Raw genomic sequence first — 15,134 nt, 5'->3', positions numbered from 1 at the left:
CGATTCCAACCACCGGCAACCTTCATTTCACCTGAAGGATGTCGTGGAAGCCCGGGCCTGTCCGTCCTCGTCCTCCTAGACAGGTCCCGCACAGGTCCTCCTCATTTACCACTTTGACGGCGCTTCCGGTGATTTAGAGTCAAGCCAAGCTTGCTAAACCCTCGGGCGGGGTAAATGCATACTGGCCTTAAACGGGAAGGGCAATCACTGAGACGTTTCCCTCCAGTACCTACCCATTGAACGCTGCCTGCCCTTCTGGAAGATCAATTCTGGAGCTATCGAGGTCATTGGACCGGTGATTGATGCGGGTGAGCTTCAGTTGGGGGCCAGGAGCACCCTCGAAACAGACACCGATGACAACCCCGTTCAAAACCAATCATACTTGCCGAAGAACCGATGGCAGCCAGTCTGCATCACTGTCCGTGTCGTAATATCGAATATAGCGGGCAACAAAGAGCAGGGTCTATGAATAGCAATATTATGCTTTTCTTATTGCACTAAGCACACTCCGAACCTTCCGAGTTCTGCAACAATTCCAGCTGATCAACATGCAAGATGCACCTCATCACGTCTCGGCATACGGTGGAAACCTTGGCTAGATTACTAGCAGAGACTAGTAAATAAAACAACATCCTGTTCGTTATCGTTTGAAAGATAGCCTACCCGTTCACTTGCATTCCCTTTTCAGTGTGGAAAACCTCGTGATACTGTAAAGGAATAGATCGTCGTGATGGACACTATAGACAATAGATCTTCGTCCGGAACAACGGGCTAAACCCCAACATCATGATTATTATATCAATCCACTGAGAAAAGAAAGAACATCATGATTGGATATCTGCTGCGGTGATGTTCTGGACTTAGAGCCAAGAAGAGAACTCAACTCCGAAGTCGACATAGATTGCCATTTTATTTCTGAAGTAGTATTGTATCGACGCACACACACACCAAAGCAAGAATGGATGCCCTAAATGGCGTAACCTTAGGTCCTTCCCGCGTTTTGGGTATTTTTGGAATAATCGCATGAATCTGGAGTTTACGAGAATCCACGCGGCGACCATTGTGTATCTGAAAGAAATCATGAGGTCATTCTTGTGCCTTGCTTGGAGTACCTATCCGAGAGACTCTGAATTCCAGCTCTCTGCTGCCTGTATGTTGGCATCATAACGCTTGTCTGTGAGCCTGGGGCAAATATTTGACCGGGACAGCTTCGGATAGATATAATGTGTCATCCAAGCGAAACGAGAGGAAATCATTCGGCATGTGCACGAGTGGTCTGCCCAATCCAACCGCCAAGATAAAGAAACAAGGGCAAAGAGGTAATTCCAGCTACCAGTCCAAGCACCCAGGTAATCGTACCCCACCCAGCTGCTTCTTTAACGTATCCAGCAAGATACGGCCCAATCAGATTACCTGTCGCCCATGCGGAATTCAACATTCCGTATGCCTGAGCTGTTGCACCTCCCCCGCTGAAGAGACTTGGGTCATTCTGTTCCAGGCGACTAAGTTCGAACGATACCTCTATCATCAATGGTGGCATGCACACAGCCAGGCTCAGTCCGATGAGGGCAAGCAATGCACACAATAGCACTTTCTGACCGAGTGAGTTTTGATCTACAAGTCGTAGAAGAGCGTATACAGGAACGGAGAGAAACATGGCTCCAGCGGCGAAATAGCGGCTCGAGCGTCGGCTGTGGTCCACGATCCTCCCTATTAATGGATTAAACGCATGGGGGGCAGCGAGCGGAATAAAGATGAGGCCTTGTCCCATTTGCTGCCATCCAAATGTTTCCTCTACACACAAAGGGAGGATAGTGTTGAACGATGCTCCTATAAGCGCGATCACCATGTATCCGCCCAAAACACTCGCAAGACGAGGAGATCGCAGAAGCAGGAATGTCAGCCCCCAACTGCTGGAACATATTGGAGCAACTGATTCCACAGGCGTTTGGATACGATTCATATCTTCAGTTTCGCTTTCTTCATCCCGCGGTTCGATCAATTGGGACGACCTACCCTGAGATTCCAGCTGCAGTTGTACCCCGGAAGCCGCGAGCCACTTCGCGGCCTGGCGCTTTTCTATGAGCAGGAAGCGAAGTATTACGTCGAGACCGATGACGCCGAAAGACAGTCCGAAGACTGCATAGTAGCCACCTCGTTCATATAATAACCCACCAAGCAATGGGCCAGTCATACTTCCAACACTGGATGCCATCCCAAGGATCCCAATGACCCGGCCGAACTTCTCTGGAGGAATTGTGTCTCTTATCAGGGCGAATCCGACTGCCCATACAACGGCTGCTGAAAGCCCCTGACAGAATCGTCCGGCAGCCCATAGCCCGACCGTCGTTCCACTACAGAGAAGGCCGGTTGACGCTGCCAGCGCGACAAGACCAAGCAGCAATGGGACTCGTCTCGAAGACATACGGTCTGCGAGGTATCCAAGGGGTGCTAGCCACTTTTTAGCGACACATCCGTCTTTCGGGGTATATACACCTACGAGAGGCAAGGAGTAGAGCTGCAGCATATAAGCTAAGCAAGATCGAGGTCCATTTTTGTTCTGCCGAGTCTGATCAGATCCAGAGACTTCTACGGCATACAGTTTGTTTACATACGGTCTCCCTCGGACAGGCCGACCCTCACACGCAAAGCAGTTGGGATAACCGGAACAACCTAGCGGGCAGTAAGAAACGGAAGGGAATTGAATCTAGTTGATGTGGTCATACCACTGTGTAAAGAAAGCTATCCTGGAACCAGGTATTAAATTGATTTTATCCGCATCAAGCCAGATGAATATGCATACCGTGAATAAAGCTGCCGCGACAGCACTCGTAATTAATACATCTGAAGACCTGAGGTCCAGCAGCACCGGCCGAGACCGCGCAAACTTGTTCAGCAATCGAAGAGCAGCGCTTGGATGAGGGGGCAGCATTGTGTGAATAATCAGCAGCAAGACACTTTACGATCATCGGTTATTAGCCAAAACCGGGAGCTTTATAATTATTTGTGGACTCCAAAGGAGAAAACTCTTAGCGAGGCCATATATTTTTCTGCTGACTGGAACACCCCGCATGGGTCCGTAAGCAGATTACATTGGCGTGACCTTAGGACTCCACCCACATCGGACTTAACTGTATGCTCCTGATAAGAGCAGCTCCTCTAGGGCTGGCCCGGCTGGCTTTAATAATAAAGACTTTCATTAAGCCAATGACAGTAACTAACACATTTGTATTATTAAGTTGATTCACCTTCTTATATTTCAGCACCGAAGAGTAGAAAATAGGAAAGAAATTGTGGGGATATAGATCTTGGAGGCCATCCATAGACAGTGCCGTTCTAGGTCCTGATTGGCCAACCCGAACTTAAGGATGGTCTCCGCGAACCAGTGCCGTTCTTTAACGTCCATTTCACTCCTCTATGCCCCCTAGGTCTGACGTTCAAACCGAAAGACCTCAGGAGTGTTATTAAATTCTTTTGTCGAGATCACTTTGTTTTCCCGCTGTACCTAGCATCAAGATGAGATGAATACGTGTAATCGGGAATTTGTCTGGATTTGACTGTTGACGTGAGCCATTCAATCATTTGACGAATCCAAATGCTATACTCAGATAAGCACTTTCACTTTTTCAGCAACTTAATCGATCACCTTGCGCGAATCAATTTCTAAGTTTCCCTCATTATTTTAAATGAACTGAATAGAGTAATCAGAATTGACCAGGAGGAAGTGGCATCGTGGACGGACCGAATCAGCAGCCAAACTTGAAGTTGTGGGAATTACGTCATGCAGCTCTATTCATCGCAAGCCACCACGGTTTCGAGTGCCAGAAGCAGGGAATACCCAGTGTCAATCTTCCTTTTTTCTTGAAACAGGATATGTTCCCTTTGAACCAGCATCGACTGTTCAACTGTCTTTTTAAACCCACCGTCGTTCCTCTGCCGCGGGACTACCTATTACCTTTTCCAACGTGGACAAAAACCATCATCACACTAAGCTTCTACACGAGGACAGTCATGTCATCAATCATTGTTTCTCTCAAACACCTCATCGATTCTATCTTTGAGGTCATATACTCCATTTTCAGCACGGCTTTTCATGCAACAACCGGAGTCATCACGACCATAGTCGACTTTTTCGTGGGGATTGTCCAAACAGCATTGAGGGCGGCAGGAAACACTCTTGAGGCAATCGGGGGACTTGGCAAGTTTATTGCAAGTAGGTTCTCCTCTCCTGTCCATACAAATTTTGAGAGACTAAATTTTTGAATGAAAAGGCAATCTTGTTATCATATTGCTCATTGCCGGAGGGGTATATGGCTATGTGCAGTATCAGGGTCGCCAAGGACGGTCTACCAGGGCTTCAAACAAGAAGCTTAACTAAATATGAAGTCTCCGCACGATTATTTTTTGGACAAGAATGAAATTTGTTGTACTGTGATATCATATTACTACCAGTTGACTTATCGGGCTGTATGAAATTCAGCTTCAGCATATGATTTGGTCATTTTATCCTTCGAAAATCTCCTTAGCCTTTCCGAACCAGAGCGAGGGTAGCAAAAGAATTTGTGTTCAAGACTGAGTCTACGACTCTTTGGTAAGCCCAAGATTCCTAAGAATAGACTACTGAGAATAAAACTGTTTGATTCTCATTCAAACATCGCATCTGCATCTGTTGCATCAATCCGTCAGCGCGTTTGAGCCCGCAAAGCTTTCATGTACATGGATCAGAACCCACCAGGATGCTTTTGAATGATCGGAATACTTTCTCTCTGCTGGGCCTTTTTCCTATAGTCCACTCCAAATCTCTCATCTCTCCCATTCAGTAACCCGTCCAGACCATCTGGATTTGCGTGCTTAACAGCTGCAGGGGACGTGAAGCTGCCCATGAGCTGTGGTAGCCCTAATGGGACTGGATCGCCACGATCAACTTGCCAAAAGTGAAATGTCTTACCGTATAAAGGGATGACATCTTTCATTTCAGCTTTCTCGGCGGTTTCCCACACCGCAGTTGGAACGCCCATTGGTGTTGGCATGATGAGCATGCCGCTCCTCACCTCAAATTCGTGTGAGTGCCATAATTTGCGCTCTTCCTGCGGGAGTGTCTCGAATAAGGATGGTGAAACCATATACTCGACACCAATAAGGCGTGCGTTGGCTTTGTCAGAATCGTAAATCAGACATTGTCGAACATCTGCGTATAATTGAGCTATTGCTTCAAAGAATGTGGATCTCTTGAGCCTTGATGAGGACTCAATTTTGCTCTTGCGAATTACCTTCTGTCAGGTGTGCACAGTAGTGATTTGCCTCGATGCATCGAGATGGGTCCTCGGCGTACACATGGAACGCGTTAAGATGCGCACATATCTGTTTGATGGGTGTAAAATCCTGAGTCACAGCCGCACCTGTCTCGAGAATACGACTTTTAATTGTGCGTGGCTCTCCTGGGATCACATTTGATTTCGCAGTGGATGTTTCTATATCAGCCATTTGAACGTTGAGGAATGTGGGATAGATGTAGATGTTCAAGTAAAAGTTGTGGTTATTGATTATGAGCTTTTAAAAAAAAGGTTCGGAGTGAAGGGATTCCTTTCAAAGAATAATAAGATATTTATTGCACTCTCATTAGGCTCATCTACTGAGATAATATATATTCTGCGTGGTTCAGAGACGCTCATCGAGATAGTGACGTTGTGGTGATGCACTTCCATCCATGCCGTACACGTCATACCTTGCCGCTGTGAATAGCGACTTTAATGAAAGGAGTCCTAGATAGGAGATATAATCTAATCTGCATGGCTTAAAATTGTCATTCGTTAGCTGTCTAAGCAATTACATCGAAGAGTTCATGTTTCGACTTCCATAGCTACTCGTAAAGGTAGCAGCCCCTGTCGGAATCCTGGTATTTGTCCACCCAGCTTTATCACAACCTGGTTTTCTGTAGATTAATATATAGGTTGCTACACAAGTTTTAATATGGTACATGATTCATTTTCTTTTTTCCACAGTGGCATCCCTTGTGACAAGGTCAGGAGATGTAAAAGGTGGTCTTATTAGTTATGCTCTGAACTAGCTGAGAAGGTGCCCTGGGGTCATGTGACCTGGCTTGGAGGGTAACACCCCGTGTGGCATTAGCCCCAAATTTAGCGCTATGCACATCAAAAGCCAACCATAAAAACTGATGGTGATTCGTATCCTTGGTGTTTAGAATTTAATGTGAGAATTCTAAACAGAATGCCCCAAACTAATAACTGCGGGCGTTCCTTTTCATTGAAAATGAAATCGAACTTTCCCCGCACACCTTTAATGGTCAAACCGATCCTTTCAAATCCTTGATTCGAATAGAATGAGGATTGACTCTCTATAATTATTTAGTTTAATATAGTATTACAGTCTCCTAGTACGCTATCAGTTTCAGCTAGCAAACTGCCCCTCGGCCCACATCAACAGGTGCTTTCAACTCACTCGTTTGCCGGTGGCGAAGATCTTCAGCTCTCATTGGATGATTACCGTCGATACTTACAACAAAGTAATTTGTGCAACCTCACCTTCACTTCAAGTTTTAATGAAATGGAGCTATAGCCCAATTGGGTCCACATTGAATTGGTCCCATTAAACCCCAAAAAAAAAGTTTAACCCCCAGGATTAAGAACCAGAATCGCTCTTAAAGAATCTGTATTCCCGAACCATTCTCAAGTTCCTATACAAAATTCATCATGAACCAGGGTAGCAAAGACAGCGGTCAACTTTATGGGGGCATTGGTTGCATCTTGATAATTCCGAGAAATTGTGAGCACCGAGACTAGCTTCAAAGTGAGAACGACAACTGAGCCATGCCATGCCAAGACACGATCCAGCTCGAAAACTGGATTTTGAGAACGACAGATATTTTTTATCAAATGATTACAATCTACCTTTTCATCTCCAGTCGCTCTGATATTGTTCAGATTGGCTCTTACATTGATTATCCCTTACGTTGTGTCTAAGGAGTGATATAGAGGAGACTCGCTGGTGTACGCAGATATGATGAGCAGCTGGAACATAATTCAGACGATGGCGATATCACATAATATAAGAACATCAAACAAAATTAATTTCGATAATGCGCCACCTATTAGCAAATAGTCTCACATGTTTAATGACGTAGCTGGAGACCACGTCATTCTGATGCACTAGGTGCAAGTTTAATACCACATTTTATCACGGCAGATTGATCACACTTCCTACGACTAGGATCCTTACTGCTAAAGAACTAAATGATAGTAAATCAATATGGAAAACAGTGATATTTGGGACAAATACGGCAACCCTATTCATAAAGCAGATTACGTATTTACAAGAATACGTGGAGGCTCGCATGAGGGCAAGGTATGTCCAAATTTTCCTTAATTGAGCGATTCTCCGCGAAAAGTCAGCCTGGAGGATATCTTGGGCTTACTAATTTTTGGAATAAAGGTGGAAGAGATCATAACCGATGACAACCGAGCTGCAGAACTATCATTAAAGCACCCTCCTAAGGTAAGACAGGGAACATTTGCGTCAAGTTGATGCTGATGGAACTCTCAAGATCTTATTCCAGAACAAGGACGGGAAAAAGGTAGCGCATAATCCGGGTGCTTTGGAAATCAAAATGGGCACTTTTGAAGAAACTATGTGAGAATGGGTCTACGAGTCAATAAAGAATCCCAATAATCGTTTGAAGCCGAAATTTCATATTCAAAATTTTTGGCACGGATTGGGATTTCTCATTCGCCTAGCAAATAAACAAACTTGACTCTTATTACATAGTGAATTTATAGAAAGTTAACGACATTTATGGGGTTCTCTATAACTCAAGGCCCACTTTTAGAGATCCAACGACGGTTAATTCTTACTAAATATTGTAAGAAGCAGGTGGTATCTTCCCCACTAATACGTAATTGTAATCGCCTATTCATAGCAACAGCTTTCTTCCTTGCTTTCTATTTATAGCTCTATGTAGGGTACGCATATTCGGAGTTAGAATTGATAATTCGCTTCTGGTATATATATCCTCTAGTAATTATGAGATTAACAGTCCTCAAAATAATATTCACCTAGTTTTATAGTGGTAGGTAGGTCCTATTCATTCGCAGTTTCAACGGGCAACGAAAAGATACCATCATTATATAATTCACCAATCTTCTTGTTTCAATACTTCGCAACAAAGCAAATTGAAGTGTGTTTCACAGTGTGGAGAGAGTAATAATATTCTTTCTATAACTGTCTGGTCTATGTACTCTACGTTGGCCAGACTGAATGACGCAAATTAAAATGACATTATCCCCAATATCCGAGAAACCAGGGTCTGGAGCTGCTATGTTCTCTATCATGTGTTTTCCAAATCTATTATAAATACATGCGAGCGCAATTACTTTGCCTCTATATCACCTGAGGAAGCCTGAGGCTTTGGTGACTTGATGCTCTTCCATAGCATGCCAAGACAAACCAAGAATGAAATTGCAGCAACGGTTGCTGCGACATAGAAAGTTATCGTGAGGGCGTTGTTATACGCACGCATTTGGGAACCACGCTCCTCACAGACGTAGAGCCTGCGTTGATGAAATTCTCGATTGCTTCCTCTGTGTATCCCGAGCTGGCCAATCCTGACACAAGTCTGTTCTCGAAAGTAGCTTCCGCGACGGCAAGACTCACAGCAGCTCCGAAGAACTGGAGGCACTGGAGGAGCGAGGTACCGACAGGGATATCCTCAGGCTTGAGTATTATTTGGGTTGCGACATAGGGCATTGACATGGTCATTCCGGCGCCAAGACCCTGTAGGGCTTGGAATGGGATCCAGTGCTGGTGGGGAGTGGTTGTAGTGAAAGTGGGAAATAACCCTGTCGCTATACTCATCAGGGCGGTTCCGAACAGAATGTAGAGGTTCGGGTAGCCCAAATACTTCAGCGAAGCCCCGGCGATAATGGTAGATAGTACATCAGACAGTGCCAGAGGAAGATACATGACGCCGGATGTTGCGGGTGAAGCGTTCTTAACAACTTGGAACCACTCAGGGATATAGTATATTGATATGCAGACCGCACCCAAGGCAAAGAATTCCGCAAAACAGGCGAAGAACATCATGCGATTAGTAAACAGACGAGGAGGTATCATAGCTTTCTCCCCTCTGTATACTTGCCAAAAAGCAAAGATGACACCTAGCCCGGCGCCTCCAATGAAAAGACCAATAATTGTCGCACTTTTCCACGCGTATTCAGTTCCTCCCCACTGAACAGCTAAGAGTATCATGATAACAGCCGGGGCGAAAAAGATAGCACCGAGTAAATCCAAGCTTTCCAGCCGGTGAAGAATCAATGAAACTTTTGTAGAGTTTCGTGATGGGGGGTTAAAGAAGAATACCAATGTCAAGATTGTGACGGCTCCAAGAGGCAAGTTGATCCAGAAACACCATCGCCACGTCGAATGCTGCGTAAACGCACCTCCAAGCAATGGCCCAATGATGGTGGCGATTCCAAAGCTTGATTGAAGAATTGCGACAGCAAAAGGTCGCTTCTCCAGAGGTAGAGAAACTGCAACAATGCAGAACCCTCCTGTGCAGCAGCCTGCTGCCCCAGCTCCGGCTATAGCACGACCAACAATAAGCATCGGGCTATTGACCGCAAGAGCACAAAGCAAGGAGCCCAGCTGCAAGACAGCAAGGCATCCAAGAAACATTCCCTGTTGTAATCAGTATATCTGTGGGAATAGTTTTCAGGTATGAACTTACCTTCATCGGAAAGCTTGGAAATAATTTACCCGCTATGGGCTACAACGCACACATCGCGAAGGAATACGCACTTTCATACCACCCTATATCGCCTGTGCTGTTGAATTGTGATGTAATACGAGAAATGGCTGTTGAAATAATGGCCGAGTCCAATGACATGAGAAAAACAGCGAGCGCAAGTCCCACAAAAACGAGGACTAATGACAGTCCTCTCAATTCAAAATCGCTCACTTCCTCAACTGAGGAGTCGATGTCGCTGGTCGATTTGTCCTCCGCCTTGGGGACCCCTGCGACCCCTTTGGGCTTTTCTTCGACCATTGTCTCTTCTGACGGATCGAAATATTTGGATAGCGACAGTCAATTCGGGCGAAGAATCGTATAAATATATGGGAAGCGCCATAGATCAAAATTGTATATTTTAAACCCGTTTCTGGACTAACGCCCATGAATCAGGATGAATCATCATGCTTTAAAAAATATCATTGGGCGTGGGAGGCTCGTCATGCGGAGTAGGGCAGAACACTAGCCGTATTAGGCAGCATGCTATTCTATTGACCATAAAATACGTATTTGAACAGAAAACACAATCAAACATTTATGAGCCAATCAATTAGCCTTTGATTGCTCTGACACGTCCACTGAATAAAATGAAATGTGGAATTTTTTCACCCATAAATATTTAGTCTTGATGTAGCTAATTTATCTATTTGTTTTCCACAGTCATCTGGAGAAGCTAAGTTCAGAGGGACACCCAATCTCCATGGGCTCTAGGATGTCTAGAGCAGTTGAGAAGTTAAAATTTTCTTCTTGGGCACACTCCTACCTGGTGGTCACTTTCCTATGAGGTGAAATCCCGTGATATGCGCACCGTGAGAATGCTAAATGTGGGGAAATGCAGCAATGAATTCTGGCCAGAGAGGGGCCGTTGATAACTGGATAACCCATGTCTATAGGAGCAAGGTTGCTCGCCTTGTGTCAAATTGACCTTGAAGACCTAGAAAGGCCGGCTTACCAAGGCTCATCCCCAGCTCGTCGTCCCGATTCTACGGGGTAGTATGAAGTCAGTAGTTCGACCATAAAACGCCCAATTGGGGCATAGTAGAAGCGAAGAAAAAGGAAGAAAGGAAGGAGAAAATAAAGGACGAACTGCTCTGAACAAAAGGAGACAGCTGGAAAAGTTTGCTGTCTGCATAATATCCTGTTCCATGGCGTCGACGAGATTGATCGCAACACAATCGGCGCTTGAGCCTGACAGCAGTGGGACCATGCCGCAGGGGATCTGAACACGGGCGCCAAACCTCAGCAGGGATTAGTCGCCTTCCCCTCATTCCGCGCGCAACGATGGTCTCACCGACTTGCTGGCACCATCAAACCTTCTCATACTATCAAGATAAACCTCTCGGGCGCCCGCGATGGCGGAGATCTATAATACGGACCGCTTCGCCGAGCTTTATTACCCATCGAATACCGCCGACCTCCTGCAGCTTGGCCTGGCGGCTAGATTCATAGCGACCCTCTTCGAGGCCCACCAGGTCACATACGCCTTCATTGGCGGCTGGGCCGTCTATTTAAGAGGGGGACGCCGCCGCACCCAAGATATTGATATCACCGTGGGGACGACAATGGACAATTTGAAACAGATCCTGACCGCGCAATCTCGGTACTTGCTTTACACTCTCGCACTCTCTTCGCACTCTTCGCACTCTTTGCACTCTTGACACCTCGCACCGTCACTTCCTTTCTACCTCGTCTGCCCGCGTAATCTCTCTCTCTGTATACAATTCCTGTGTTTTTTAACGATCGCCAGAATCCACTTCCCAGCTATCCACGGACGCACCTCGGTCCAAATATTCATCGACACCGGGCACAGCGTGGATGATGAGTTCCCTCACGTCCCCGACTTGGCAGTCAGCATGGACATAGTGATCAGTGGTGAGTTGCGCTCGACGACAGGACAGTCGATAAGAAGACAATAACACTGTGTTAATGACCCAGGGCCATCGATAGGCAACCTGGGGACCCCGGCGGATCTACAATCCTCGCGGGAACCCATCAACCCCCATAGACCCACGCCGCTGGGCTCACCGGTGCTGGTGCTTGGCCTAGTCTTTCAGATTTACGCCAAGCTCGACGCGTTCTTTCGGCGCGGCGAACAGGGCAGTAAAGACTTTCTGGATCTGGAATTTCTGTTCACTCAATACGCGGCCCAGATCCCTACTTTCCGAGATTATTATGATATCGAGCAGCGGCGCTACTTCTATACCCAATATGCCGCTGCCTATGTGGCGTTTCCAGATCAAGTGGAAAATATGAGGATTCTACTGGGCCTTTGACAGGACGAAATCCACAGGTGTATAAAATCAAAAGACATTAATTGATCGTTTAATTCATTTGCTTCATTATAGACTTTTTTTTTTGGTCTTTCCCTTTCTTTCCTTTTTTTTTTCTCTTTCTTTCCTTCCCATCCTTCTCTAGCAGGACATGAGCTTCTGGGTCCACGGATCTGGGGAGCCTTTCAAGCGGAATCGAGTCGCGAAAAGATGTTCTGGCGTCGTCCAGCCCAACCGTCCGGCCTTGTTGCGGACGCGCGACTCCCATTTGTCTCGTTTGTTGATTGTTTGGGTTGGGAAGTAATAGACAAACAGCCAGCCTTTCCCTTCAGCGGCTTTTTTAACCACTTTGTTCATTTGTGCCGTCCATTGAAGATCATTCGTGCCGTCCAGATCGAGATGTCGGCGTCCCCATTCCTCGGAGACGTTTGATCCGTCGATGCAATCACAGAGCGATACGTCGTCATTCATGTCCAGAAAACTTTGCATTAATACAGGTAGTGTCGGGTAGGGGAGCCCGTTGAGGCTGCGCTGGATGGGGAAGGGACCGTAGGGAATATGGGCGTCATGGGCCGGCATCAGGACGAAGTAAAAGTGGATGCCGCAACCTTTGAAGCGGTGGTAGGTATGGCTGAGGGAGAAAGGATGGGAGATCGAGTGTGGTGGCATGGGATGGATCTGGTCGGCCATCAGGTCCGACGACAGCAGCGCAGCCACTTCGTCGACTCGGTTGTCGGGGACGCAGAGTTCCCATTCCTAAGCCGGGTCCCGGTTAGCGGTTCTGCTCTGCGACACGGGGGTACGGGAAATGGACTCATACATCTCGCACCCGCCCTGCGCCGTAGAAAATTAGTGCGGAGACGCCGACAATGCAACATTCAATCCCACGGCTCTCCAGGAATCGAGTGACGGCCAAAATCTCGAGGGTCCCATGGCCTCCGCAAGAGGGGACCTCGCCCGGGGAGTAGGTAGGGGTGTCGTTTACGGGCAAAGGCGGCGGTACTGAGTTGAGTTGGAAGTTGGGGGCTAGCATTTCGAGTTCATCGAGAGACGGGGCCCGTCTACCGACTGAAGTCGAGTCGTGAAGTCGTGAAGCCGCGGGGCGGAGATGCTCTGGCCCCACGTGATGCCTTAGTCACTGAATCTAGACCCGAGGCTCGATCCTGCACGTTTCTTCACGGCTCCAGTACATTGGTGATAAGCTTCGGGAGAATGCACGTTCAGAAGAAATGATGCCCCAGACATCCAGCGATCGCTCATCCAGTATTTGAACCCCAGACGGGGGCTGGTTCGATGTGATTCTCTGCCTGCATCCACCTTTCCCCCTCTCTTGCGCGCATTGCTTGATTCGTCACCCGGCTACCAACGGTTCGTGGTTCCCGATGCCCGCTGATTCGACACGCTCCCCCGCATCCAGTTTGATGCAGCATGGCTTGGGTCTAGCTTTCCAGAGACGTAACACGGCACCTGCGAGGCTTGCGCGCCTGCATCATTGGTCGGGACTAGGTTCTTCATGCAGAGAACAACGAATGCATCATATAGAACCCTGCCTGGTGGAGGTAATTTATGGTCCTAACGTGTTAGAAGGGGGGGGGGGGGGGAGAGAGAGAGACAGAGAGAGAGACCTTCTATCTATTCTTCTAAAGAATAACGGATACAGGGATACAAGACAGTCAAGACGGGATAGTGGCTATGTGTAGAAAGACATGCGAGCCGAGGTCACACTAGTCTCGACGGTTCCTGTTTGACTCTCTGAACGGCGTTGTGGTCTAGACTGAAACCTGCTTTATGACCTGTCGGGAACGTACTTGCGGGAAGCATTTTCGGGGGGGAAAACAAGCGAAGAAGAAATGCCAATCTTATGTTGTTATGCTGCTATGTGAGTGTAGAGTTTCTCCCCATCCCTTGGCAAATATCGGGGGTGATGTTAGGAAAGATTGCGGTAGTTCGCAAGATCGAGATCTGACAGGATAATCGCCATGCGTCGAGAGTGAACCCGCCTCCTTAAACCATACCCAAGCCAACCTGCTCCTGTCGCTCTTGCCAGACATTCTTGCCCGAGCAGGAGCAAACCATCTTATCGTTATCCCACACGCCCGCGCTGCGAGCAATCACCCCAACCAGGGTGTTCTCGTCCTCACGCTTGAACGGGCCCTCCTTGGTCTTGGACACAATCATACTACGCCCAATAAGCTCCCAGATAGCAACCGGTCGGTCCAAGAACACATTTCCACGACCCTTCTCGTCTACATCCACCGCTCCGAAGATACCTCGCGGCTCCTCGGCTGCGGCATTCGACCCCAGCACCTTGGTCTTCAAAGAGTCCCAGATGCCGCCTGCCGACGCGGCGCCCTGGGAAATATCGCCTGCTTCTCGGACAGTGGCCCAGTATTTTCCAGGCGCCAGCCCGTTGATTGTGAGGTCGACGAGGGTCATGTTGGACGAGACCTGGACCATGCGAGCCAGGCCACGAATCTTATTGGCGACGGTATTGGAGTGGGTTTCAAGGATGCAGACAGCCGAGCCTGTGAGGAAAGAGAGGACAGGTTAGATATGAGAATACGGGCCTGAAGAGCGTAGACGGGGCCAAGAGAGTGACCGGGCGCGCATACTGTTTGATGTGCCGCTTCCGCGGAGAACTGCATCTCGGCCGGTATTTTGGATTGCAGTCACAATCGAACTCGGTGGCGCAGTGCCTTCAATGAATACCAGCTGGTCCTTAAGGTCTGCCTCCACCTTGTTCACGCCTAGACCGACATCAGCCGTATCGTTAGAGGGGTCGTCGGAGCAGAGGGAACAAGGCGCATCGCGGGGATCTCGCGGGGAAGATCGTACCATCCACCTTGTGCAGCGAGTTGGAGATGTCTTTCACACAGCCCTCGCAGGTCATGGGGACCGCGAAGGTCGTCTGAGAGCACCATCATATGAATCAGCATACACCTTCAGAAGATCCATGGGTGTTCCTGCAAACCCACCTGGAAGGGCTCAATCATAGTGGGGGAGAAGTAGATCCGATGCCGGGTGTAGGGGCGAACTAAATGCTCAGGGCGCGCAGCGTTGGGAAA

General features: G+C 47.7%; 8 protein-coding genes across 8 annotated transcripts; 3 read left to right on the top strand and 5 right to left on the bottom strand.

Annotated features, from left to right (window-relative positions):
* Positions 1 to 1,252: 1,252 nt before the first annotated feature.
* N7462_009201 (MFS transporter) lies at positions 1,253 to 2,932 on the bottom strand (the record flags this gene model as incomplete). The annotated part of the gene is made up of 5 exons (XM_057080915.1): positions 1,253 to 2,451; positions 2,501 to 2,560; positions 2,616 to 2,673; positions 2,727 to 2,747; positions 2,804 to 2,932. The coding sequence occupies 5 exons, from the start codon at positions 2,930 to 2,932 to the stop codon at positions 1,253 to 1,255; spliced, it is 1,467 nt and encodes a 488-aa protein (XP_056929752.1).
* A 1,079-nt stretch (positions 2,933 to 4,011) lies between these two features.
* On the top strand, positions 4,012 to 4,378 carry N7462_009200 (uncharacterized protein; the record flags this gene model as incomplete). The annotated part of the gene is made up of 2 exons (XM_057080914.1): positions 4,012 to 4,213; positions 4,272 to 4,378. 2 exons carry the CDS (start codon positions 4,012 to 4,014, stop codon positions 4,376 to 4,378), a joined length of 309 nt encoding a protein of 102 aa, XP_056929751.1.
* A 343-nt stretch (positions 4,379 to 4,721) lies between these two features.
* On the bottom strand, positions 4,722 to 5,484 carry N7462_009199 (OBAP family protein; the record flags this gene model as incomplete). The annotated part of the gene is made up of 2 exons (XM_057080913.1): positions 4,722 to 5,188; positions 5,271 to 5,484. The coding sequence occupies 2 exons, from the start codon at positions 5,482 to 5,484 to the stop codon at positions 4,722 to 4,724; spliced, it is 681 nt and encodes a 226-aa protein (XP_056929750.1).
* Positions 5,485 to 7,266: 1,782 nt separating this feature from the next.
* Positions 7,267 to 7,651, top strand: N7462_009198 (hypervirulence associated TUDOR domain-containing protein; the record flags this gene model as incomplete). The annotated part of the gene is made up of 3 exons (XM_057080912.1): positions 7,267 to 7,362; positions 7,450 to 7,512; positions 7,562 to 7,651. The coding sequence occupies 3 exons, from the start codon at positions 7,267 to 7,269 to the stop codon at positions 7,649 to 7,651; spliced, it is 249 nt and encodes an 82-aa protein (XP_056929749.1).
* Positions 7,652 to 8,502: 851 nt separating this feature from the next.
* On the bottom strand, positions 8,503 to 10,057 carry N7462_009197 (Major facilitator superfamily domain general substrate transporter; the record flags this gene model as incomplete). Its single annotated transcript, XM_057080911.1, has 3 exons — positions 8,503 to 9,690; positions 9,740 to 9,752; positions 9,819 to 10,057. 3 exons carry the CDS (start codon positions 10,055 to 10,057, stop codon positions 8,503 to 8,505), a joined length of 1,440 nt encoding a protein of 479 aa, XP_056929748.1.
* A 1,094-nt stretch (positions 10,058 to 11,151) lies between these two features.
* Positions 11,152 to 12,072, top strand: N7462_009196 (uncharacterized protein; the record flags this gene model as incomplete). Its single annotated transcript, XM_057080910.1, has 3 exons — positions 11,152 to 11,399; positions 11,547 to 11,671; positions 11,735 to 12,072. 3 exons carry the CDS (start codon positions 11,152 to 11,154, stop codon positions 12,070 to 12,072), a joined length of 711 nt encoding a protein of 236 aa, XP_056929747.1.
* A 138-nt stretch (positions 12,073 to 12,210) lies between these two features.
* N7462_009195 (uncharacterized protein) lies at positions 12,211 to 13,102 on the bottom strand (the record flags this gene model as incomplete). The annotated part of the gene is made up of 2 exons (XM_057080909.1): positions 12,211 to 12,825; positions 12,890 to 13,102. The coding sequence occupies 2 exons, from the start codon at positions 13,100 to 13,102 to the stop codon at positions 12,211 to 12,213; spliced, it is 828 nt and encodes a 275-aa protein (XP_056929746.1).
* A 971-nt stretch (positions 13,103 to 14,073) lies between these two features.
* N7462_009194 (copper chaperone CCS1) lies at positions 14,074 to 15,062 on the bottom strand (the record flags this gene model as incomplete). The annotated part of the gene is made up of 4 exons (XM_057080908.1): positions 14,074 to 14,594; positions 14,682 to 14,816; positions 14,905 to 14,977; positions 15,045 to 15,062. The coding sequence occupies 4 exons, from the start codon at positions 15,060 to 15,062 to the stop codon at positions 14,074 to 14,076; spliced, it is 747 nt and encodes a 248-aa protein (XP_056929745.1).
* Between the last annotated feature and the right edge of the window lie 72 nt (positions 15,063 to 15,134).

Source organism: Penicillium macrosclerotiorum, assembly GCF_028827735.1.
Source record: "Penicillium macrosclerotiorum strain IBT 26536 chromosome Unknown utg000009l_segment0_segment0, whole genome shotgun sequence".
Lineage (NCBI taxonomy): Eukaryota > Fungi > Ascomycota > Eurotiomycetes > Eurotiales > Aspergillaceae > Penicillium > Penicillium macrosclerotiorum.
This window is presented reverse-complemented; position numbering and strand designations above follow the sequence as displayed.